General features: G+C 49.5%; 1 protein-coding gene and 1 pseudogene across 1 annotated transcript; one reads left to right on the top strand and one right to left on the bottom strand.

Moving 5' to 3' along the window:
• Positions 1–3,045: 3,045 nt before the first annotated feature.
• Positions 3,046–14,029, bottom strand: LRRC15 (leucine rich repeat containing 15). Its single transcript, XM_043990580.1, has 2 exons — positions 13,975–14,029; positions 3,046–4,795 (listed from the first exon to the last, which is right to left on the bottom strand). Exon 2 carries the CDS (start codon positions 4,789–4,791, stop codon positions 3,046–3,048), a length of 1,746 nt encoding a protein of 581 aa, XP_043846515.1. The 5' UTR covers positions 4,792–4,795; positions 13,975–14,029.
• Positions 14,030–19,569: 5,540 nt separating this feature from the next.
• LOC122747071 lies at positions 19,570–21,601 on the top strand (annotated as a pseudogene).
• The last annotated feature ends 3,017 nt before the right edge of the window (positions 21,602–24,618 follow it).

Here is a 24,618-nt window from a genome sequence, read left to right as displayed (position 1 = left end):
CCTGGCCTTCCACGTAGGACTGACGGAAACCCTTCCCGAAGGCACACTGCCACAGAAGAGGGAACAATGTCAGTAGGCTGCCAGTCTATCCGCCGCCATCTGGATTCACCCTCACAGACCTGTCTCTGCCCCTACTACTCGTCTGACTTTTCGGTGGGGGGTGCTCTCAGAAGCCACAATTAGCCTTGCCCAGGCTCACTCCCTTGTCAAATCTGCCCGTGAGAGGGTATTGGTCACCACCCACATTCTTGGATCTTTGTTTCGTCAGAGCAGCAGCAGCAGCAGCAAGGGACAGTGAAGATGGAGCCTTTGTTCAATCTGTGACTTCTACCGGCTACCTGGGTGACTTTGGACAAGGCATTTCTTCTCCTCGGGCCTCTGTTTCCCCATCTGTTAAATGAAGAGTTCGGAAAAGACGGCCTTCTCCATGCCTGGAGTGCCCTGGAGTGCTGAGTGCCCAGCCCTTCCAAAAGCCAAGCTAAGGAGAGGGCGGAGAATCATGAACAACAAAAGACAGGCTGGCTCTAAGTCAGGCCTAGAAAGAACTGGCTGCAACCCCAGTACTTGTCAAATAGAGGAGAGTGGCCCTTGGGCCCCTCCACCATTGTCTCCCCTGATAGACTATAAGTTCCTTGAGGACAGGGGCTGTCTTGTTTTGGTCTTTGTACCACCAGTGCCTCTCCCGGCTCCTGGCACACAGCAGGCACTCAACAAATTCTTAATTGCTATCTGGACACCAACGTTTCTCTGGCTTGTCACTGGGATCCACTTTTCAGGGAAAGATTGAAGCTGTAATGAGCACCACCATGCTTAAGGGTGGCCATGTGTGCTGATTTCTTTGGGGGGGGGGAGGTTTCAGGGCAATGAGGGTTAAATGACTTGCCCAGGGTCACACAGCTAGTAAGTGTCAAGTGTCTGGGGTCAAATTTGAACTCGGGTCTTCCTGAATCCAGGACCAGTGCTTTATCCACTGTGCCACCTAGCTGCCCCCCCCCCCCCCGCCAGTGAACTCTTACAAGTAGATGGGAGGCAAGGTCATAGCAGACCTAAGCTGACCCATTTCTTTGGGTCAGCTGCCATATTTGGAGTCAGTGCAGGCAAAGCCTTGGCATAAGCAGACAGGGAAGCTGGGAGCCACAGAACTGGCAGTAGAGCTAGAGAATCTCATCTCTAAGCAATTTTACTTTCCCCAACCTAGAAATAAAAATGGACAGCCAAATAGTGGGGTCTGTCCCTTCTCTGAAAGGAAAGAGAGTGAGACAGCAGGTGGGATCAGAAGAGAAGGACGTGGTCCAGGGGATGAACAGCAACCCAAGGGGCCAGTGCTCTCCCTGGTTCTCCAAAGGGCTTTCTTACCCACCTGGGCCCAGCCAAGACCTCAGGGGAGACACCTGTGAAGTAGAGGAGGCCCTCGGATTCAGGGCCAGCAGTACCTCAGCCTGTCCTGTCCCAGGAGAGCAGACTCGAGCCTAGAGAGGGCAAGGGGCTTGCCTGAGATCACCCAGGGAGCCAATGAGCAGCAGAGACAGGATTCGAATCCAGATGCTCAGACTCTAAAACCAAAGTTTGCTCGCCTGCTTGGTTTTCCATGTTGTCCTCTAGCGCCTCTCCTCGGTGAATCAGGCATAACGGTGGCCCAGCCTCCCTGGCGCTGCCACAGCACAGCCCAGAAGCGGAAGGGAGAGTTCAGAGAACTTGCTGCTGTCGGTGAGCAGAGTTTGGGCACTACTGTGCTGAGTGGCGTTCAGAACGTTTCATGCTTTTATTTTTTAAAAGACTGGGTTAGAATTTTGATCCCGTTTTGTTTTTTTAAGACTTAAAATGTTCTGTTTGTTTCTTTGTTGTTGATTTTAAATACTGGACTCAAATCTCAAGAGGAAATCATTCATGTTTCTACATCCAGAAATTCTTTCATTTATGGTGTGGGGGTGCGTGGGGGTGTGGGGGTGTGCGCACACGTGCTTTTTAATCTTTGTTTCTCTCCATCCTTCTGATGGAAGAGCTGGTGGACAGATTTGGTGGCACCACATGCCCCACTAGGGACTTCTCTAAGAAGCAAACACTGCCTGCCATGAAGGGCAGGTGAACTCTGGCTTAGGGCTTGCAAGGGCTCACTGCTGTACCTCAGAGACTTTGTGCCCAGGACAACTGGCCCTTGGTTGAGAAGGGGCAGTGACAGAACCCCAGGGACATTGATTGGCAGGGGTCACTGCATCATACCAGGGAGGAGATACACAAGGGTAGGGGTGGGGGAGCAAGATAGCACAAGGAAGCAGCTGACCCCCTCTTGCTGTCTGGCAGTTGCCCATTTTAACTAATTATTTTTTGCTAAGCAGGCGCTGGATTCTGATATGTTGGCCTGCTAAGGGACTAACAGGCTTTCCTTTTTGTTTTTACATCATCCCCCATTCGGAATCTGCCACAGAACTTGCGATCGGTTGATTTCTGCCAGCGCCGTCTAAATGCTGTACTTGGGCAGAGCCTCAGTCACCCTGTCATGGACATCTCAGGAGGGTGTAAGGAGAGTTAGGATGTAGAGGACCGAGAACGGTCAAAGCCACCACCACTTAAGACAGATTTGCTGCTTGGGGGGAGGAGCGGAGGAGCGGCCAGAGGGGAGTCCCCTTGACAGAACTACCTTCACTAGGGCTGCTAGGTTTCTCACGCAGTCTATGGAGCAAGTGAGGGGTTCCCAGGAAAGTCATGGTTAATCTAGCCCCTGGGATAGGTCGGCGGAGGGGCCTCCCAACTAGTGACTTGGCTTTCTCCCAGGGAATTTGCCGGAGTGAAGGCCCCGCCCCCAGAGCTGCTTCTGTCCCTCAGGGAAGAACAAGCCCCCAGGACGGTCTCCACCCGCCCTCCCCCAACCCATCTTTTGCTCACGTGCGCAAGGAAAAAGCCCAGTTAGAGCCGCAGCCCCCATGCCTGTCCCCAAGGAAGGAGCCACAGTCCCCAGAGAGCCAGAGAGAGGACACAAAGCCTGGATTGCTGGGCTGGCGGGGCGCCCTCTGGCCAGAGCGCTTCCCAGCGGGTCTCCCGCCCTCCTCAGCACTCGTTGGGCCCCTTCATCTGCATAAGCACAGCGTGGCTGCGCTTTTTGCAGCAGCAGCAGCAGATGCAGGCCGCCAAGGAGCAGGCCAACGCGATGCAGCCGATGACGATGGCGGCGATGGCCAGGCCGCTCTGGGCGCGGGTCATGCCCCACACGTCCCGATCCCCTGTGCCCTCGATGGTGGTCAGGTCGGTCTGGTCCTCCTCGACGGTGGTGTACTCGGTTGTGTAGGAGATGGAGGTGGGGTCCGGGTACCGAGATGTGTCCGGGTACTGGGGGGTGTCGGGATACTGGGAAACATCAGGGTAGCTCGGGCTGGGCGACAGCACGTTGACGTTGACGTTGACCACGATGATGGCCTGGCCCCGGACCTCGGCCGGGCTAGAGCACACAGGGAGCAGGTCCGAGCCGCCCAGCCGGGCGCTGTTGGTGAGGAGCCAGACGCGGAGGGGCTCGATGCCAGCGTCGCAGCGCCACGGGTTGTCCTGGAGCCGCACGTCGCACAGCTGGCCCAGGTGGTCGAAGATGCCCACGGGCAGGCTCTCCAGTTGGTTGTTCTGCAGCTGCAGGGTGGTGAGGCCGTTGACGCCGGCGAACAGGTTGCCAGGCAGAAAACGAAGTCGGTTATTCTGCAGGGACACGTTCTGCAGGCTCACCAGGGCCCGGAAGACCTGTCCGTCGAGGTTCTGCAGCGCGTTGGTGTGCAGCGAGAGCTCGCGCAGAGAGGTCAGGCCTCGGAAGGCGCCAGGGGCGATGGACTGGAGCTGGTTGCGGCTCAGCACGAGCACCTGCAGCTGGGTCAGCGGTTCGAAAGCGCCGTCGGGGATGTGCTGGAGCTGGTTGTCGTAGAGCCAGAGCTCCCGCAGGTAGGGCATGGGCCCGAACAGGCCGGTCGGCAGCTCCCGCAGATCGTTGGCGAACAGCGTAAGCCGGTTGAGGCGCGGCAGCTGCAGGAAGAGGCCTCGCGGCAGCGTCGACAACTGGTTGTTAGACAGGTAGAGCCTCTCCAGCTGCCCGTTGCCCTGGAAGAGGCCCGGCGGCAGGTGGCGCAGCTGGTTCTGCTGCAGCGCCAGCTCCTGCAGGCTGCCCAGCCCGTCGAAGGTGCCCGGCAGGATCTCCGCCAGCTGGTTCTCGGAGAGGCGCAGCACCTGCAGCTGGCCCAGCCTCTGGAAGAGGTGCGGCGAGAGGCGGCCCAGGTTGTTCTGGCCCAGGTTCAGCTTGATAAGGCCGGGGAGGTTGTCGAAGCAGCCGTCCGGGATGAGCTCCAGCCGGTTACCGTGCAGCTGCAGCTCCTTCAGGTTGCTGAAGGGCACGAAGTGCGCCGGGCTGACGTGCAGCAGCTGGTTTCCCGACAGCAGCAGCGACTCGAGGTTGTACAGGCCCTGGAACAGGCCGCCGGGCAGCGTCTGCAGACGGTTGTTGGCCAGGCTCAGGTAGCGCAGGGAGCCCAGAGGGCTGAAGGCGCCGGGCGCGATCTGCGACAGCTCGTTCTTCTCGATGCGCAGGGCTATAAGAGCCGTGGCGTTGAGGAAGGGCTGAGAGTTCAGCTCTCGGATGTGGGTGTTGAGTATCTGCAGGCTCATCGCATCCCAGGGCAGAGGGCTGGGCACCACCAGGATCCGTCCTCCCACGCACTCCACCTGGGATGCCTTGGAGCAAGTGCACTCACTGGGGCAGGAAGAGGCCAGGGCCAGGGCCTGGAGGCCCACGGCCAAGAGCACATAGCCCTTCAGCTCCATGGCACTGCAGGGGCAGAGAGATGGGGGGAGGGGAGAAGGAAGAGGGGAGAGGAGACAGAGAGAGAGAGAGAGAGGTTATTCACAGACCCCACCGGACCCCCACCAACTGGTCAGCATCCCTGCGAGGCCAAACCAGCTTTCGAAGGCATATTTACACTCCCCACTCCAATCTACACTCCCTCCCAGTACTGACCCTGAAAAACTAAGAAACAAAACCAGCTGGGGCTTCTGAGTAAAACAGAACAGCAGGGCCTGACATTGGGAACCAGTACAGTCAAGTTGATAACATGGCCAAGAGAACACTGAGACTGTGTGTGAGGACTTGCTGCTGTTCCCTGCCCATCTATTTTCCACACAGCCCAGAAGCCATTCTTCTTGTCCTCAGGAGTATGTGGCTCCTCCCAAACCTTCACTGGCTGCCCATTGCCTCCTGAGCCAAGGCTGAAGCCCTGGCTCAGCATTCAAGTCCATCTGCTATCTGCTCCACCCCACCTTGCTGACCAGACTTCCCCAAGCCTAACTCCAACCCAAACCTTCTGATGCCTTCGTGTCCTTGGCATTTCACCCAAACTGGATGACTTTTAATCTCCCTTTCTTGGTACCCTCTCCCATATTCTGGCCTTTCCTCCCATCATCCCTCCTGCAATGGGCTGGCTCCCTGACCCCTTCTCCCAACTCCTTCAAGTGCACTTTCCCAGACATCTTTGTTGGGTTTCCCTAACTCCCTAACCCTCACCAACTCTGCCTCTTGAGACCACCTCCCATTTATAGTCAATATATCTTATATGTACCTAGTGATTTGCATGTGACACTGTGAGCTCCTTGAGAGCAGGGATTGCTCTGTAGCTCTAGTGCTAAGCACAGTGCCTGGCCCACAACAGGCTCTTAATCGATGCTTGTTGATTGGCTGACTGATGCCTCTCTTCTTCCCATCATTGTTGGAGACATCTAGGAGGCCTCTTTTAAACTTGACTCTGACACTAGCTAGCTAAGGGACTTTCAGCCAATCTAATGCCATTTTCTAAGCCTCAATTTCCCTATTTGTGAAATGAAGGAATTGGATTCTTAAGGTGCCCAGTAGCTTTCCAAACAGCATTCCCTTGATCATAATGGGCATTTCCCACTCCTGTCATGGCATTTGAGCTACCCATTGACCTCGGGACGATGGCATCATTAGCTTTCTTTTTTTTTTTTTGTGAGGCAATTGGGGTTAAGTGACTTGCCCAGGGTCAAACATCATTAGCTTTCTAAGGACTCATCAATCTGTACTGTCTCTTTGAAAGGCAGAGAGGTGCAGTACACAGAAAGCCTTCCTAGAAGGCAGAAAGAGCTAGGTTTCGATCCCACTTCTGACGTGTGTTGACTGGGTCCCTCTGGGCATGCGCCTGAACCTCTCGGTGCCCCAGAGAAGGCTCAGAGACAAAAATTGCAGAAACTGCCTCACAGGGGTGAGATGACTTAACCACGATCCTACAACAGAGGCTGGATTTGAATCCAAATCTCTCCTGACTTCCAGTCAGGCTCTGTATGTTGCTTCTCAAAGAGATTGTGAGTCTATGAATTCCTTTGATCTTTGTCTCCAATTAAACTAAGTTCAATAGGCTTCTATTATCCCCTTTTACTACTTGGGCATTGGAGACATAAACCATTTTAGAAGTGTCCCTGCCCTCCTGAACTCGTTAGCAACATCATCTAGACTAGTCCAAGTGCCTGGGCAGGGCAGAGCTAGCTGGGGAGATCAAGGAAGGCTTTGGAAGGGAGTGGAACCTGAGCTGGGCTGCCAAGAGGGAGATTCCAGCCAAGGGGGACAGACCAGGACAGGAGGGAAAAGTCAGGATGGGTCAGACAGTGAGGAGGGGGCAGTTTGGCTCTATAACACAAGAGGCCTGAAGCAAAATGGCAGGAATAAGGGTGGGGGGACTCGAAGCTCAAGGAAAGGAGTTGGTCAGTTATGCGGTGGGGAGCCAAGCCCCTGACAGGCTTTGAGCAAGGGAGTTCAATGGTCAGAGCAATACTTTAGGAATATCATTCTGGCAGCTGGACAGATCGATTGGAGAATGGAGAACCCAGAGATAAGGAGGCAAGGTTACTGAAATAGTGGGAGCCAACAGGGATGAGGAGCCTGAACCAGCGGCTAGTCTGGGGAGCAAACAGGAGAGAGATCGAGGAAATGGATTTAACAAGACATGGCACTTTGGGAGCTGAGAGCCCCAAACAATGCTATCTTTCCAAGCCTGGCTAACCGGAATATTGAGATGCCATAAGAGGCGGGGCATGGGGCACTTGAGAGACTTCTGGTTTGGGAAGCAGGGAGCCCCGGGTGCAAATCGCTCTTCTTTGTGGGTCTTTAGGCAAGGGCTGAGTGACCACTTGTCAGGAATGGAAGGGATGCCTGTTCAGGTACAGCTGAGGCTAGATGCCTCTGAGCCTGGCATTCTGTGGTCTTGAAGTAAAGCCATGTTGACCAGAAGGTGACTGGGGGACTGGAGATAATCCAGTCATGGTCATGGCAGCTTTGGAGGCTAAAGAGTTGAGGGTTTGGGATGTCTGGTTCATTGGTGTGAATGTTGAAATCTCTGAAGATGACAGAAGGGGGTGGGTTGGAGAGAAAGCTGGTCACAGTGCTTGCACCCCCAAAGAAGGTCCTGAAGGCCCCTCAATGGCAGTGACCCCTTAGGACCTGCAGTGGGGTTTATAGCTGGATGAGGAGCTGAATGTAAAGGAAGAGAAATTCCTGAATGATAGCAGCAAACAGATGAACAGTAAGAAAGAAGGACTGTGCTCACCATTCCCTCTGACCCTGTAAGTAAGAGATAGGAGAGAAGAAGGAGCTACCATGGGAGATGGTGAAGGACGTAACATCATCGGGAAAGAGAGCCAAAGACAGAGAGAGGTGGGAAAATGGAGAAAGATACAAAAAGAGGGAGAGAGAGGCAGGCACACTGACAAACAGGAAGAGGGACAGAGACATGTAGAGAGGATGGGAGGAAAAAAGGATTTACATGACGGGGTGGAGGGGAGGGGAGACGATTTCCCAAAGGAATGAAAGGAAACCAAAGAGAAGGGGCGTTGGGGCTGAGTTGGATGAAGGTAAGAGGGAGCAGGGAGAAAGAAATTCATACCAATCGGGTACCAGTTGAATCTGCTGATGTCACTGAGGTACTCATCAGAAGTTGGGGGGGGGGGATGGGCTGGATAGAAAGGAATTAACCAGCACCTCCCATGAGAAGCCACCTCAGGTTGGGGAATGGTCACTATCTGCATTGTTATATGCCCTGAAACTTCCTTTGAGATTCCTTTATGGACACTGAGCTGGTCCAGGACATCTGGCCTCAGGCCAGAGCGGCCACTGCCTGCAGGACCATGGTGGAGAATCTCGGGGCTTCATCCCCAGATCTCTGCAGGGCTCCTGGCTTGGTCCAACCTCCAAACCACCTTTCCTCAGACTGCTTTGAGAAGCCACCAGGACTGGGCCAACCATTTGGATCAAGAGGCCCTGTGGGCTTCCTCCGGATTTACAACCTGTCCTCCTAGATGACCCTCTGCCCTACCAGAGATCCCCAGGAAGGGCTAAATCCAGGACGAATTAGGGAGGAGTCTTCACAGATATTCGCAACCAGTAGGGAAGCCCCTGTCCCTAGGCGACTTGAGGGATTAGAATAGTTCTTCTGGGCCCCTGAGGGCAGAAACAGGAGCTGAATGGGAGGGCGGGGGAGGGGGCTATTTCAGAGCAATGGAATTTGACTCCATAGAAGTAAATCTTCCTGCCAACTATGGGTGTCCAAAGGGGGACTCCTCCAGAGGTAATGAGCTGCTCATCACTCAAAGTTTTCATGAGGAGGCTGGAGGACTGTGGGTGAGGTAGACAGTGGTAACAGTGAGCGGCAAGGTCTCAGGATGCAGATGCAGATGCAGAGAACATGGGTCTGAAGCCTGATCCCGCCCCCTTCTTGGTCAATCCCTTCAGCTCTTGGGGCCTCAGCTGCTGCCTCCTCTGTCAAAAGAGAGGATCGGGCGTGATTCCGTCTAGTCTCCTCTCTCCCCGTGTAGAGGATGTTGAAGAAGAGATCAGTGATGAACTCCAGAGTGTTCTGGCCTGCCTGGGGTCCTCACGCCTCGGAGAGGCTGAGATTCCGCATTTGTCCTCTGTATCCAGCCTGTGAGAACGTGTAGTCGTCACTAACCCTCGAGGCTGGGTCACGAAAGCTGAAAGCTGCCCCTGGGTGATGGGCCCTGGGTGATGGGCCCTGGGTGATGGGCCCTGGGTGATGGGGCCCGTGACTGACCCACCCAGCTCTCTTGCAGGAGCTTCCTCCCATCTTCTGCCGCCCTCAGCCCGTGTCGCTGCAGCTCAAGGAGGAAGCCTCCGCCGCCATAGCTGAAGAGAGCCGGTCCCCATCTGCAGTGGGCCCTGGACTTCCTCCTGCCCTTGGCAGACACTCCCCCCAGTGTGGCTGGGCTCCAGGGCTCCAGTGGTCTCCCACGGAGGCAGCGGTTTCCTGTTTTCCATCAGGGAACAATCCATCCCCCGGCACCCCTGGCCCCGGCTGCTCAAATTCTTCAGTCTCAAGCTCTCAGTCACTGGGGTAGGACTAAAACAAGAGCCCAGTCCCAGAAGGCAGGAAGCGGAGGGTCTCCGGAAGCCACCAGTCGCCCTGCAGAGAAAGCCCCACTGCCGTCAGCACCTGTACTCCATCAGCCAGGGCTCCAGGGCATTCTCAGTGCTACCATCAGAGGCCCTTCCTCATGGCTCAATAGCACACGCTGCTGAAGGGCTGCTCTGCCACCACTAGGGCAGATGCCAGTTAAAGACCTTTAAGGCTGCATTAATTACACCTTCCTCACCAGTGGCATCGCTGCATCCTCAATAACGTCGGTGACTCGACCCAGCTTCCCAAGTGGAAAAGCCAAGCGTCCATCCCTCAGCGTCCATGGGTTGGGTCATCCACCGCCAGAGGCTGGACAGGTGGTCTGCTGGGTGTTGTCCGATGTCAGTAACTCCCTTCTCCCAGGCTAGAAGCTTGCTCTTGGGCAACAGCCAGAGGAGCCCCGTGAGTGACTCACAGGACAACACATAATTAGCTAAGAAGCTGCCACTGTTTGTGGGTTGGTGGGTTGGGGATTGTTGTTTAATACTGTAGCTCTCAGCTTCTAAGAGGGACAAAGGCTCCTTGGTGGAGGGGGAGCTGAGGAGTGCCAGGAAAGACAAGGTTTGGGGAGGACAGATGGTCCTGGCTAGGTGCCAGGCCATGGCCATCCCTGATGCCATCCCCATGCTGGTTCAAGTCAAGCCCCCTTTGAACTCCTCCTCCCAGGCTGGTGGCTCCCCAGAGGAGGCACTGAGCTCAGCCATCTAGAAGGTGGGGTCATCTCCCCAGCTGGACGGTTGGCCCTGAAGGGGAAGAACTGCTTCTATGTCCTGCTCTGTGTCCTGTGGTCCTTTGCCCCCACAGGTGCATTGATAATTAGCCAGCTGCCTGAATGAGCCTTTGTTCACCCTCAACATTCAGCCCCCATGGAAAGCCTCCTCCGACTCTCCAAAACCCCTTCTCAGGTGGTTGGCATGTCTATTCACTCATCAGCAGGTGCATGGTGGCCCCTTGGCAGAATGTGAGTCAAGTGATTGATCAGAATTGGGAGCCAACGGTGAGGTTCCATGGCCCCTAGGTGAAGGGCACCAAGTGTGCAGACCCACCACAGCACCCTTCGGAGTAGCACCCTTAGCAGTGACGCAGGGCTGCCTCCAGGGTCCAACATGGCACAGAGAGGGAAGAAGAGGCTGAAGAAGGAGGTGGCTGGGCAGACCAGGCTGGGCAAAGGCCTAGGTTTCATCTGGACCTCATTGTCAGTGCTGCCATCACCACCCCTGGGTATGTCTTGTGTGCCCAAGCTCACCAAACCTAGAGTCACTAGCATCAAAATTTCCTTCTGTTTTCTGTTTCTTTTCCTCTGGGTAGCAAAGATACTGTTTCTGCCCAGCCTCTGTTAATCTCCACCTCTGTCTCTGTCTCTGTCTCTCTCTGTGTCTCTGTCTCTGTCTCACTGTCTCTGTCTGTCTGTCTCTGTCTCTCTCTGTCTCCCTGAGGTAGCAACATGATATGGTAGAGAGAGTGCCTGAGTCCTGCCTCAGACACTTAATAGTAATGTGATGCTAGTCAAGCCACTTCACTTCTAGCCTCAGATTCTTTATCCAAAGAATTGGAATAATAAAGCACCAAACCCACAGGTTGTTGTGAGGATCACATGAATTAACACTTAAAAAGCACTTTACAATCCTTAAAGTGCAGTATACATACTGTTGTTAAGTCATTTTTAGTCATCTCTGACTCTTTGTGACCTTTTGGGGGGGGGTGTTTCTTGGCAAAGATACTGGAGTGGTTTGCCATTTCCTTCTCCAGTTCATTTTACAGATGAGAAAACTGAGGCAAACTGGGTTAAGTGACTTACTCAGGGTCACACAGCTAGTGTCTGAGGCCAGATTTTTGTGTGTGTGTGTGTGTGAGGCAACTGGGGCCAAGCGACTTGCCCAGGGTCACACAGCCAGCAAGTGCCAAGTGTCTGAGGTCGGATCTGAACTCAGGTCCTCCTGAATCCAGGGCCGGTACTCCATCCACTGCACCACCTAGCTGTCCCTGAGGCCAGATTTTAACTCAGTATAAATACTAGCCATTATTATTTATCTATTTTTGATCCTCTCTGTCCCTTTCTCTTTTTTCTGCCTATTTATTTCTCTCCCTCTCTCCCCTTCTCCCTCTCCTCCTTTGTCCCTGAATGTCTTTCTCTGTCTCTGTTTCTGTGTGTCTCTCTTCCCCTTCCCTCTCACTCTCCCTTCTCCCCATCTTTTTCTCTGTCTCTCTGTGTGTATATTTCTGTCTCTATTCATATCTGTCTTTTTGTATTTCTGTCTCTGTCTCTTTCTCTGCATTCTTCCCTCTCTCCCTCCCTCCCTTTCTGAACTCTCTAAAGAAATGGGTTGACTGTGGCTTTGGTAACAATCTGTGCAGACATACAATTAACTTGGCAAGAGAGCCTGGGGGAGAAAAACTTTCAGGCATTTCCCGGCAAGGCAAGGAAAAGGATTGAAATAAGGTTTTCCAAAAGAAGCTCCTGACTTATCCAGCTGGTGGCCCCTTTGGGGCTCCCCAGTCCCGTAGTGAGGCTGAAACAGAACCAGACTTGGCCAGAGCCTATGGAAATGGCTTCCTGAGCTTGGACCCTAAACTCCCAGGGCAGCCTGTGGAGCTGCAGGGTGCAGAGACCTCAGGAGGTGACTACACTAGCAGCCTGGGCTCCTAGTCCCTGAGCTCTCTCTGGGAAAGCAGGCGCCAGCGAGGGACCACTTCTAGCTCCTCCCTTGCCTGGCCTCATCCCTTGAGGTCTGCCCCTCCTGACCTCTACCAGCCATCTCTCTCCTCCTTTCGGTCCCAGCCTCAACAGCTCCTCTGGTCTCTTCTCTCCTCTGGCTTCTCCATGACTGATGAGCTCAGCTCACCTTTCCTTCCAGCCTCTATTTAAACACCTTTGAGGACTCAAGTTCCCAATCATGTGAAAGCCCAGGCAGAGGGGCTCTGCAGGCTCCCCATCTTCTCAGCTCCTGACTCAGAAGTTCCAGGGCAGAAGCCCCAGCAACATAAAGGACATCTCCAAAGGAATGATCTGCCCTTGAAACTACAGGTTGGCCTGAGTTTGAGGGTGACCAGGGCTCCATGAACACTCCAGGTGAATGTCGAAGGGGAACCCATAAAGCCCCAGCACTGGTCCTGGGTCTCTCTGTAAGCAAGAGTCAACCCAGGCTGAGAAGGCTGTGTCTGGTGCAGGAGATGGCTGCTCTTTCTCTGCCAGGCTCTAGGGCTCATCATGCGACCACAGCAATGCCTAGGCACTGAGCCATGCTACCACAGGAGTGCCCAGGCACTGAGCCATGCCGCTTGGCTTGGGCCGGTGGCATTGACAACCTAGGACATGAATCAGGAGCAGTCTGGCCCACACATGATCCTAGGCTCTCCAGAACCCCGGCAGATCACTAGGAGCATGGCACTAAGTCAAGGGGGAAGGGGGTGAAGATGGAGGGGCTCACTCCCTGCAAAGAGCAATGGTAAGCTAGATGGAGTCACCAGGGACCAAGCAAAACAAGTGGATGCCAAGAACCAAATGCCAACCTGTGCCCAGATAGAAAACACGAAACCTGGCCCTCAGCCCTGGGTCAGTTTAGGGGTGAAAGTGGGGAAGAACACCTCCTGCTTGACACACAAAAAGAGGTTTGACTTACACAGCAGAGCCAAAGTAAACCCAGTGGCTGAAAGAGCCCTATCCTGAGCCTGTGACAAGGAAGGAAGGTGACTCAGTTTCCTCCTGTCCGTCTATGAGGGGTTCAGACTTGGGCTCTAGGTACCCACTGTGGTCTGTATTCTGAGGTCCCACTCAGCTCTGACATTCTTTCTTCTGCATTCTCTAGTTCCTTCCAATTCTAGCATTCTTTGTTTCGTGTTCTAAGACCTTTTGCAAGTATCATGTCCTAGGCTCTATGTTCCATATTTAAACTCTCACCTTCTATCTTTTCTGTTCTAACCCCACCCCACCAGGGGTTGTAAATACAGGCAAAGAGTGATTTTCAACAGTTCCCAAGCAGAAAGAATTTAAAAACTGTCCGCTTGAAGAAAGAACCACCCCTCCCCTCCAGACACAAAAGTAAAGACCATGGATATTTGAGGAGACTTTTGAAAACTTTCTTCTCCATCCAGATTGTCCCTTCTCTCCCCAGATACTGACCTGAGACTCCTTTCTCACTGAGTGAGTGCTGGCAGGAAAAAGTAAAGACCTCAACCCAGAGAAAAACCCTGGCTTTCAAAATCCACTGAGGTCCTTGGAGATGCCCAGCTCAAGACAAAGAAGCTACCCAGATTTGCTGCAAGCTCAGCAACATTCAACAAGGAAGCAGCCCAGGACCTGGCCTCTGCCCACCCTGGATGGCTTTAGGACTCACTCTCACTGTCTTCTGCCAAAGAATCTTGGAGTGATTTGGGGCACCTCCCCAACACGATAAAGAATCGAGCTAGACTGTGCTGAGGGAGAGAAGGGACAAAAGGGAGAACAGGAGGGCATCTGAGGCTGCCCCAAGCCAGCTCTGGCTGCCTCCCAAGGGGCTGCTCTGGTCCAGCTAATTGGGAAGGGCAAGGCACTTACCAGCTCCTCCTCTGGGGCAGCTGCTGAGAAGAGGCAGTCCAGAGAAGATGTGGGATGGCTCAGGACTGCTGCATGAGTGTGGGGAAGCTGGCTTGTCCCGGTATTTAAACGGTCCAAAGCAATGAATCAGCAAAGGGGCAGTGTCAGAGGTTAGGAGAGCAGGCATGTGCTGGGAGCCAGGGGGAGCTCACTGCCTTCTGGGGCTCCCCGAGCCCACAGCCTGTGCTGCTCCCGTGCCTCGGACAACTTGTCTGTTTGGGGGGGTGGGGGCTGTCAAAATAACACCAAGAAGCACTTTCTCCTCTCTTTCTTCTCCTTCCTTCATGTCTTCCTCCCCCCCTCCCTCCCTTCCCTCCCTTCCTCTCATCTTTTTCTTTTCTTCTTTCTCTTCTTTTCCCTCTTCCTCTCCTTTTTATTTCCTTCTCTCTTCATTCTTTCCTTTTTCTTTCTTGATCTCCCTTCTCTTTGTTCTTTCTTTCCTTCTCCCTTTTTTCCTTTCTTTATCTTTCTTGCCTTCCTTCCCCTTTTCATCCTTCTGTCCATCCCTTAGGCTCAAAGATCTAGAGGTTTAAGTGTCATTTAAAAATAGTATTTCATTTTATTTTTTTCCAATTACATGTAAAGATAGTTTTCAACATTCATTATTGAAAAATTTTGAGTTTCAGATTTTTCCCTCTCTCCCTTCCCTTCCCCCTCCCCAGCAAGCAATCTGATATAAGTTATGCATTACAATCATGTTAAACGTATTTCTACATTAGTCATGTTGTGAGAGAAGAATCAGAACAAAGGGAAAGACCACAAGAAAGAAGAAAAAACAACAAAAGTGAAAAGCATATGCTTCGATCTGCATTCAGATTCCATAGTTCTTCTGGATGTGGGGAGCATTTTCCATCATGAGTCCTTTGGAAATGTCTTGGATCATTGCATTGCTGAGAAGAGCTAAGTTGCTGTTACTGTGTACAATGTTCTCCTGGTTCTGCTCACTTCACTCAGCATCAGTCTACTTAAGTCTTTCCAGGTTTCTCTGAAATCTGCCTGCTCATCATTTCTTACAGCACAATAGTGTTCCATTACATTCATATACCACAACTTTGTTCAGCCATTCCCCAGTTGATGGGCATCTCCTCAATTTCCAATTCTTTGCCACCACAAAAAGAGCAGCTATAAATATTTTTGTACATGTGGGTCCTTTTCTTTTTTATGATCTCTTTGGGATATAGACCTAGTGGTAGTATTGTTGGGTCAAAGGGTATGCACGGTTTTATAGCCCTTTGGGCATAGTTCCAAATTGCTCTCCAGAATGGCTGGATCAGTTCACAACTGTAACAACAAAGCATGAGTGTTCCAATTCTACCACATCTCCAACATTCATTTTCCTTTTTTATCATATGAACCAATTGGTTTAAGTGTGCTTAATGGTCACCTCATCTAAACCCTCATTTTGCAAAGGAACTGAGGCCCAGAGAAAAATGACTGGCCCACAGTGATCTAAAAAGTAAGAGGCAGAGCTTGAATTTGACCTTGTCTTCTCATTCCCAAATCCAGAACTCTTTATACTTCCTGTACACCCTGGTTATCATCCTTTTTTCCTCCCTTCTTCCTTTTCTTTCTTCCTTGCTTCCTTCCTGCCTCCCTTCCTCCTTCCCTCCCTTTCTTTTCTTCTTTCTTTTTTCCTTCCTCTCCTCCTCTTTCATTTTCTGCCCCTCACACTCACAATTCTGTACCCTGAGTGAGGAGCTGTCACTATTGGTTTCAAAGAAGAGTCTGTCTTTGTGTGCTTACCTAAGGATGTTCACAGTCACACCTTCCACAGAAAGGAGTGATGCTGGATCCCTGCTTAGGAACTCTTAAAGGTCAAATCCAATGGCCTTTTCTCTGTCCTCATCCTTCTGACCTCTAGGCAGCCTTGGACATTGTCAGCACTCCTCCTCTTCTAGACATTCTCTTCTCTCTTGGTTTTCAAAACACCCCTCTCTCTCCTGGGTCTCCTACCTTTCAGACAACTCCTCCTGAGTCTGCTTTGCTGTATTTTCATTAAAGCCATGGTCCCCCAAAGCAAACTCTGTAATGGGACTCCTTGTCTTCTCCTTCCAGATTATTTCACTTGGTCATCACATCACCTCCCGTGGGTTCATTGGACGACATGAACTAGATATTCCAGAGAGATCTCAAACTCAACATATCTACAACTGAACTCATTATTCTCCCCTCTCTCTAATTTCCTTATTACTGTCAAGTAGCCCTTGAAACATCTTTCATATAAGCCCCTTTCCCTCCCCTAACACTGCTCCTACCTTGATAGAGACCCTCATCACCTCATCCCTGGACCATTGCAGTAGCTGCTGGGGGGTAGGGTGGTCTGCCCAACCCAAGTCTCCCCCACTCCAGTTTATCCTCCATTCAACCACCAACATGATTTTCCTAAAGTTCAGGTCTGACCATGTTACCCCCCTACTCAATCCACTCCAGGGGCTAGCTCCAGGATCAAAAACAAAATTGTCTGATTTTCAAAGCCCTTCCTAAGCTGTGCCCTCCTGCCTTTCCAATCTTCTTACAACTTACCCCCCACTACATACTTTTCAAATCAGTGATAGCAGCCTCCTAGCTATTCCTTGAACAGCATAATCTGTGTCCCTTCTTTGAGCATGTTTACTATCCTTCTCCCATGATAGAGATGCTCTCCCTCTTCATCTCTGCCTCCTGGCCTTCCTTCCTGACTTTCTTCATGCCTCCACTAAAATCCCACCTTCTCCGAGAAGTTTTCCATGACGCCCCCTAAGGCAAGTGTCTTCCCTCGCTCATGATCCCCAGTTCATCCTGTAAATAATGTATCGGTACTCAGTCCTTTGCCTGTTGTCTCCCCCATTAGACTGTGAGCTCCTTGAGGGCAGGGCCTGTCTTTTGCCTTCTTGCAACCCCAGTGTTTTGCACAATGCCTGGCACATAGTAGGTGCTTAGGAAATACTTGACTAAGACCCCCATTGGGTTCTGCTGGCTACCCCTGCAGAGGGTAGTGCTTTTGAGCCCAGATAATTAACAACACACTCTGCTCATTTTATTTATAGAAAAGACAATTGTTTGAAATTCCAATGTCTTTTTTCAGTCTCTGTTCCCATCATCACCATAAACTCATACACTGATGATCAGTGCAGGACAGGAAATGGGGAGCAGCAACATCCATCTATTTTTTTCAATCTTAATGGTATTTTTCCCATTTCCATGTAAAGATAGTTTTCAAAATTTGTTTTTCTAAGATTTTGAGTTCCAAATTTTCTCCCTTTCTTCCTTCCCCCCTCCCCAAGACAAAGCAATCTGAAATAAGTTATATATGTGTAACCACATTAAACATATTTCTGCATTAATCATGTTGTGAAAGAAGAATCAGAACAAAAGGAAAAGCCTCAAATAAGGAAAAAAAAAGTAGAAACAGTATGGTTCAGTCTATATTCGGATTCCACAGGGTGTTTTTTTCTGGATATGGAGAGCCTTTTCCATCATGAGTCTTTCGGAGTTGCCATGGATCATTGTATTGCTAAGAAGAGCTAAGTCTATCACAGTTGGTCATCACACAATGTTGTTGTTACTATGTACAATGTGTTCCTGGTTCAAGCAGCAACATCATCCTAAAGAGACTGGGGAGAAGTTCATCCTGTTCTCTCATTTTACATATGAGAAAACTGAGGCCAAGAGATCTGCCCAGGATAATCAGCCAACAACAGAGCCGGCCAGGATCTGAACCCAGGACCATCGACTCCAGACCACGGGATCTTTCCAGTTCTTTGCAGACACATCTGCTCTTTAGTCCATCAGTCTGGAGCACGCATGACTTTGGAGCTAGAGAAGGGCTCCAGGTAGGATAGTCTCAGAACCTGATCAGTAAATGGGAGGCTGATGCAGAAGCAGGAAGGGAAAAGATTTAAGACCCAGGATATCTCCCACCACCACCTCTGCAGCCAGTGCTTCAAGGACCCCCTAGTGAGAAAGAAACGCTTTCTGTCATTTAAAGACTGGGTGATCCCATTATCCCAAGGTTCTCTCCCAAGATGTGGCCCCAGTTCATCTGGCTGTTTGCCTTGGACCAACTCTGCCCTTCCCTGCTCTGTTAAATAAGGAGAGTAATATTTACCTGCAGTGCCTTGTTGGAATGGTCAGGGCTTAATTACTGTTTGTCTTGTGCTTGGAGATCCCTGGATGAAAGGAAAGACATAAAAGTGCAGAGTGTTATTACTGAAATGGTGGGCTGGTGGCTTGCCAATGTCAAGCCATAAGGTTTGAATCATGCAACATTCTTGGGCATTTTGGTCCATGATTCACAGCCAAAAATGAAAAGTACACAGCAAAATGACGCGAGTCCGGGAGATGCAACTTGGGTTTCTCTGTTTCCTCCTCCCTCCACCATGATCTCAACCACTCCCTTCCTCCCCCGCTGGTATTCCAAATAGAGAACTACTCCATCCTAAAACACCACTTCTCCCAAATTGGCAGTAACCATTCTCTGTCCCTGGAGCAGCGAAGAGAGGATGCATGTGAAGACCTATGGCTCCCATGTCTTGGAAGGTATGGGCGGGGAGCCTCCCCGGGAAGTGTAATCAGATCGATGCTGCCGGGGCTCCTGGAAGGGACACCTGTCTGTGAGTCTTCACAGCCAAGGGCCCTTCTTGGGCCACCCTTTCCTTGTTTGTGTCACCTCCCCCATTGGAGTGGACGTTCTAGGAGGGCAAGGGCCAGCTTCTCTTTGGACTTGTAACCTCAGTGCTGAGCAGTGTCTGGCACATAGTAAACATATAATAAATGCTTTTTCATTCGTTCATTTAATATCAGACATGGAAGAGATATAAGAGATCATGGGGCCACCCTCTGCTTTACAGATGAAGTCACAGGCATCATTGGAATGCATCCAGTGGTGCTGCCTTCTAGGACAGTCTGTGAACCCGCACCCTATACACCTGACAAGTAGCACCTGTGACTCATCAACTCCCTATTAACTGTCACTAATTGGTCACAATGTGACTGGTCCACTATCTCAGGGAGAGGCCTAGGATTTCTCTTGCTACAAAAAAAAATAGCAGAGATCATATCAATTTCCATTGTTCATATCTCTCATAGATGTCCTTCCATTCTTGAAGAAGCAACCCAGGCACTAAAGAAGGCTGCATGAAGCCTTTCCACATCCTCCCAAAGGCCAGTCCAGACTGAATATTTCCCTGCTTTGTGTGTATTTGTATTTCTTCTCTTTATATTTCTTCTTTATAGATGTACCTTCTGGCTTCTCCACTAGAACATGTTTCTTACAATTAGGGATTGTTTCACTCTTTGTAATTGGTCCTCAGTACTTCAGACAGTGCCTCGAACACTGGACAACAAATAACAAAATTGTTAATAACAATGTTTGTTGATTGATTGATATATTTAGAACTTCTGTAGCCAGATCAATTCCCACATTCCTGTATACGTTGTCTCTTATCACCTGTAATACTCCCATCTAGCCTCCCTGTGTGAATCCAAATGCCTTGGGTTCTTGAATTACCTTAAATTTATTGTTTCAGGTGGTTTCCCTGAGGCACTGCAACAAGCACTCTCATGGTACATCCCGCCATGGTATACCTTGGCCAGGGCCAGAAGACGCAGAAGGTGATGGTGCAGCCCATCAACCTCATCTTCAGGTATCTCCAAAACCGGTCCCGAATCCAAGTGTGACTGTGTAAGCAAGTAAATAGGCAAACAGAGGGCTGCATAATCGGCTTCCACGAGTATATGAATCTTGTCTTGGATGGTGCAGAGGAGAGTCACTGTAAATCAGCGTCCAGGAAACAACTTGATCGGATGACGCTAAAAGGAGACAACATCCCTCTCCTACGAAATGACTCTAATCAGAAGTCTGGTCACTTGGAGAAAGGGACATGCACAGATGGCTGTTCAGGTGTGGCTTTTTCTTGGTTGTGCTTGCTGGGCAGCAATGGTGCTGCATCTTTTTCCATGTTATTTCACTCTTTTATGGTATTATGGCAAATAAATGGGCTAGTCAGGGAATTGTTTCTATTAAAAAAAATTATCATTTCAAAGATCTCTGAACCTTTGAATCCACATCCTTACCCCCCTCCCCACCATCCATTTTTTTTTTAATTTTTTGGTGAAGCAATTGGGGTTAAGTGACTTGCCCAGGGTCACACAGCTAGTAAGTATGTAAAGTGTCTGAGGCCGGATTTGAACTCAGATCCTCCTGAATCCAGGGCCGGTGCTCTATCCACTGTGCCACCTAGCTGCCCACCCCCATCCATTTTTTTGTGCCGAGGTTAAATGTAAATCAAGTCCAAGATGGAGGAGGCATGAATGATGAGACAATCACTCATCTGGGGGCAGCTAGGTAGCACAGTGGATAAAGCACCAGTCCTGGATTCAGGAGGACTTGAGTTCAAATCTGGCCTCAGACATTTGACACTTACTAGCTTGTGGCCCTGGGCAAGTCACATAACCCTCATTACCCCACAATTTTTAAAAAAGGGGGGAGGGGGTTCCAGGGCAGAGCCAAGATGATGGAGGAAGGGCAGTGAGCCCTTGAACTCACAACAGGCTCGCTCCAAAAAAACTCCAAATAATGCATAGGACAATTCCTGGAGCACCAAAATCCACAGAAGAATGTGCTGAGATCATTTTCCAACCAAGGACAGCTTGGAAGCTTGTAAGGAGGGAGCTGCTGCGCTGAGACAGGAGTGGAGCCCAACCCCACAGTCACGCTGACACAGACCCAGTCCCAGGAAGGTCTCACCAGAGAAGGAGACCCCCAGAGCCTCTGAATCAGCTGAAGCACCAGTGTCATCTGGAACTAAGCTCACAGGCTGGTGAGAGGGCTGAGCCCTGGGCAGGGGGGAGACTACAGGGGTCTATGCAGGTGCTTAGGCAGAACTTGGGTTTTTCACACCTGCTGGGAACCAGGAGGTAGGCTCGAGTAGCAGTGGCCCAGGTGGGGGAGGGGCACAGGCTTGTAGGAGCTAACAACCACAACACACAAAGCTGGTTGATCAGCAAGTTGGTCTGGGATCATCAACAGCCTGGGAATAGGCCGGGTGAGTGAAGAACCTGATCCTCCTTAAATCATACCACCTGGGACCCCCTGAGAGTCATTCATCTGAAAAATAGGGTAGAGGGGATAATGAACTGCAGGGTCAATATGAGTCAGCAGTGGGAAATGGCAGCCAAGGGAGCTGATGGGATGTGGGGCTGCATTTGGAGGTGGTAGTTTCCAAGACTAGGGATAGGGAATTGACCTGGGATTTTCTTTGTTTCAGGAAACTCCCGTAGTAGGAAAGTCCCTCCATCAACACAGGGCTTCGAGCCTTCTCTTCCACTCCTAGTTTTAGAAAAGTGCTTAGAGCATGAAGAGTTTTAATGACTTCCCTGAACTCCCACAACCAGTTTAGGTCAGAGATGGGACCTGCCCCCAGATCTTGTTGACCACTGTACAGCACTGCCTCTCATCTCTAGGAATAAGAACAGAGTAACCCTACTGTGCGCTGCCTTAGATCACCTCTGAGCCGTTATGTTCACTTCTGGTTGCCACCTCCTAGGAAGGACATCAATGAGCTGGAAAATGTCCAAAGAAGGGGCCCAAGCCAATGAAGAGCCTTGACTCCATCAAATGAGGAAGAACCGAAGGAATGGGGGGGGCAAGCCTGGAGAACCCTTAGGGGGAACCTGATAGAGCAAATCCTTTCCAAGTAGTTAAAGGGCTGGGACTCCAAAGAAGGACTAGGCCTGTTCTGTTCAGTCCCAAAGGAAAGTAGGAAGAGTGGTGAGTGGAAGCCACAAAAAGGCAGCTTTAGGTGTGAAGAAAGGAAACGCCCCCTGGATGAGAACTGCCCAAGGAAGTAGTGAGCTCCCCATCATGGGAGGGTCTCAAGTCAAGGCTGAATGGCTACTGCTCGGGGCAGGGGCTAGAAAGGGGAGATGGTTTCGATTAGAGATCTCCAAGGTCCCTCCGAACTCAGACTCTAAGATTCTGTGGAAATATGGGTTATATTAGATAAAGCTGCCAATCTGGCTTGTGAAATGTCCACAATGGTAAAGCAAGAGCCCTCATAGGCCCCTTTCAGCTCGAGGATTCTCCATTTCCTAATAAAGGGTCACCGGCCTTTTCCTCTAGAAAACAAAGTCCACAGTCCTCGGCTTTGTAAAAGGCTTTGAGAGATCTTGGGCTTCATCTCTGCGCTGTGGCTCTCTAGAGGTATTCACAAAAGGATCATTTGAATGCCTAGAATGGGCCACCCAAAGGAAGTGACTCTCCCCAGACTTTTAGCACAATGCCTGGAACATAGTAGGCTCTCAATAAATGTTTATTGATTCTGACTTCCTGTGGAAAATCTCATTAAAGAAGCGTTGGCATTTCCTTTTTTGACAGTTACTATTCTGACAGATGAGAGAGCTTCTGTAAACATACATGATGTATCTAGTTCAAAAAAGCATTGGACAAATTTTCTCGTGCTTTCCTTGTGAGGCAAAGGGCAGATGATATTCATAGGTAGGTAGATTTGTGACTGGTTAAATGGATGTACCCAGTGAGTGGTCACTAATGCTTGATGTCAGATTGGAAGGTCTTACAGTGGAGTATCCATGAGAATCTGCCCTCCATCTTGCACCAGTCAGCATTTAATAAGGATCAACAAAAATTCCCCAAGGCTTTATCCTAGGCATTCCTCTTTAGTTTCTCTATACACACCCACTTGGTGATGTCATCAGCTTTCACGGGTACAATCATCATTGCTATATAGATGATTTCCAGTTCTATTTTTCCAACCCTGGTATCTTTCCTGACCTTTAATCCCATATCAAAAATTTCTTATTGACTATCTCAAACTGAATGTCCCTGTCTTGGATGTCTCAAACTAAGCATGTTTAAAATAGAACCCATTATCTTTTCCCCCAAACCAACCCTTCCCTAGTATTTCATATCAACTATTACCCTATAAATTACATCAACATTCATTATCAACAATAATCAAGAATTATAACCAACACATATTTATTAATAGCTTAGGCACTCATTTTTCAAATATATAGAGAACTGAGCCAAATTTATAAGAATACAAACCATTCCCTAATTGATAAGTAGCCAAGGGGCATGAACAGGCAGTTTTCAGACAAAGAAATCAAAGCTATCTATAATCATACGAAAAAATGTTCTAAATTACCATTGATTAGAGAAATGCAAATTAAAACAACTCTGAAGTACCACCTCACACCTATCAGATTGGCTAATATGATGGAAAAGGAAAATGATAACTGTTGTAAGAGATGTGGGAAACTGGGACACTAATGCATTGTTGGTGGAGTTGTGAACTTATCCAACCATTCTGCAATTTTTTAAATTTGTTTTTGGCAGGGCAATGAGAGTTACGTGACTTTCCCAGGGTCACACAGCTAATAAGTGTCGAGTGTCTAAATCCAGATTTGAACTCAGGTCCTCCTGAATCCAGGGCTGGTTCTTTATCCACTGCACCACCTAGCTGCCCAGAGCCAACCATTCTGAAGATCGATTTGAAACTATGCCCAAAGGGCTATAAAATTGTGCATACTATTTGACCCAGAAATACCACTTCTAGGTCTACACCCCAAATAGATAAAAGGAAAAGGAAAAGGACCTGTTTGTACAAAAATATTTATAGCAGGTCTCTTTGTGGTAGCTAAGAATTGGAAACTGAGAGATGTCCATCAGTTGCAGAATGGTTGAACAAGTTGTGATGCATGTGATATACGTGATGGAATACTATTGTGCTATAAGAAAAAATGAGCAGGATGATTTCTGAAAAACTTGGAAAAACTTACATGAACTGATGCAAAGTGAAGTAAGCAGAACCAAGAGAACACTGTAGTACACAGTAACAGCAATACTGTTTGATGAAGAACTGTGAATGATAATTTCAAGTAGTTTTTAGTGGATTTTCTAAGTATGACATCATATCATCTGCAAAGAGTGATTGTTTTGTTTCCTCATTACCTATTCTAATTACTTTAATTCCTTTTTCTTCTCTTATTGCTATAGCTAACATTTCTAGTACAATATTAAATAATAGAGGTGATAATGAGCATCCTTGCTTCAATCCTCATTGTATTGGGAAGGCTTCTAGATTAACCCCATTATAGATAATTCTTGGTGATGGTTTTAGATAAATAATACTTATAATTTTGGTTTGGTTTTTTTGTTTGGTTGGTTGTTTTTTGTGGGACAATGAGGGTTATGTGACTTTCCCAGGGATACACAGCTAGTAAGTGTCAAGTGTCTGAGGCCAGATTTGAACTCAGGTCTTCCTGAATCCAGGGCTGGTACTTTATCCACTGCACCACCTAGCTGCCCCCAATAATATTTATCATTTTAAAGTAAGCTCCACTTATTCCTATACTCTAATGTTTTTATATAAATATTTTATTATTTCCAGTTACATTTAGAGATAGTTTTCAACATTTGTTTTTATAAGATTTCTAGTTTCAAATTTTTCTCCCTCCCTCCCCCCTCCCCAAAACAGCAAGTAATCTGATATAGGTTATATATGTGCAATCACATTAAACAAATTCCTGCATTAGTCTTGCTGTGAAAGAAGAATCAGAGCAAAAAGGAAAAACCTCAAAAAAGAAAAACAACAGCACCAAAAA

The sequence above is a fragment of the Dromiciops gliroides genome, chromosome 3 (genome assembly GCF_019393635.1).
Source record: "Dromiciops gliroides isolate mDroGli1 chromosome 3, mDroGli1.pri, whole genome shotgun sequence".
NCBI classification, from domain to species: domain Eukaryota; kingdom Metazoa; phylum Chordata; class Mammalia; order Microbiotheria; family Microbiotheriidae; genus Dromiciops; species Dromiciops gliroides.
Note: the sequence above shows the minus strand (reverse complement) of the source record. Positions and strands in the feature narration are given on the sequence as shown.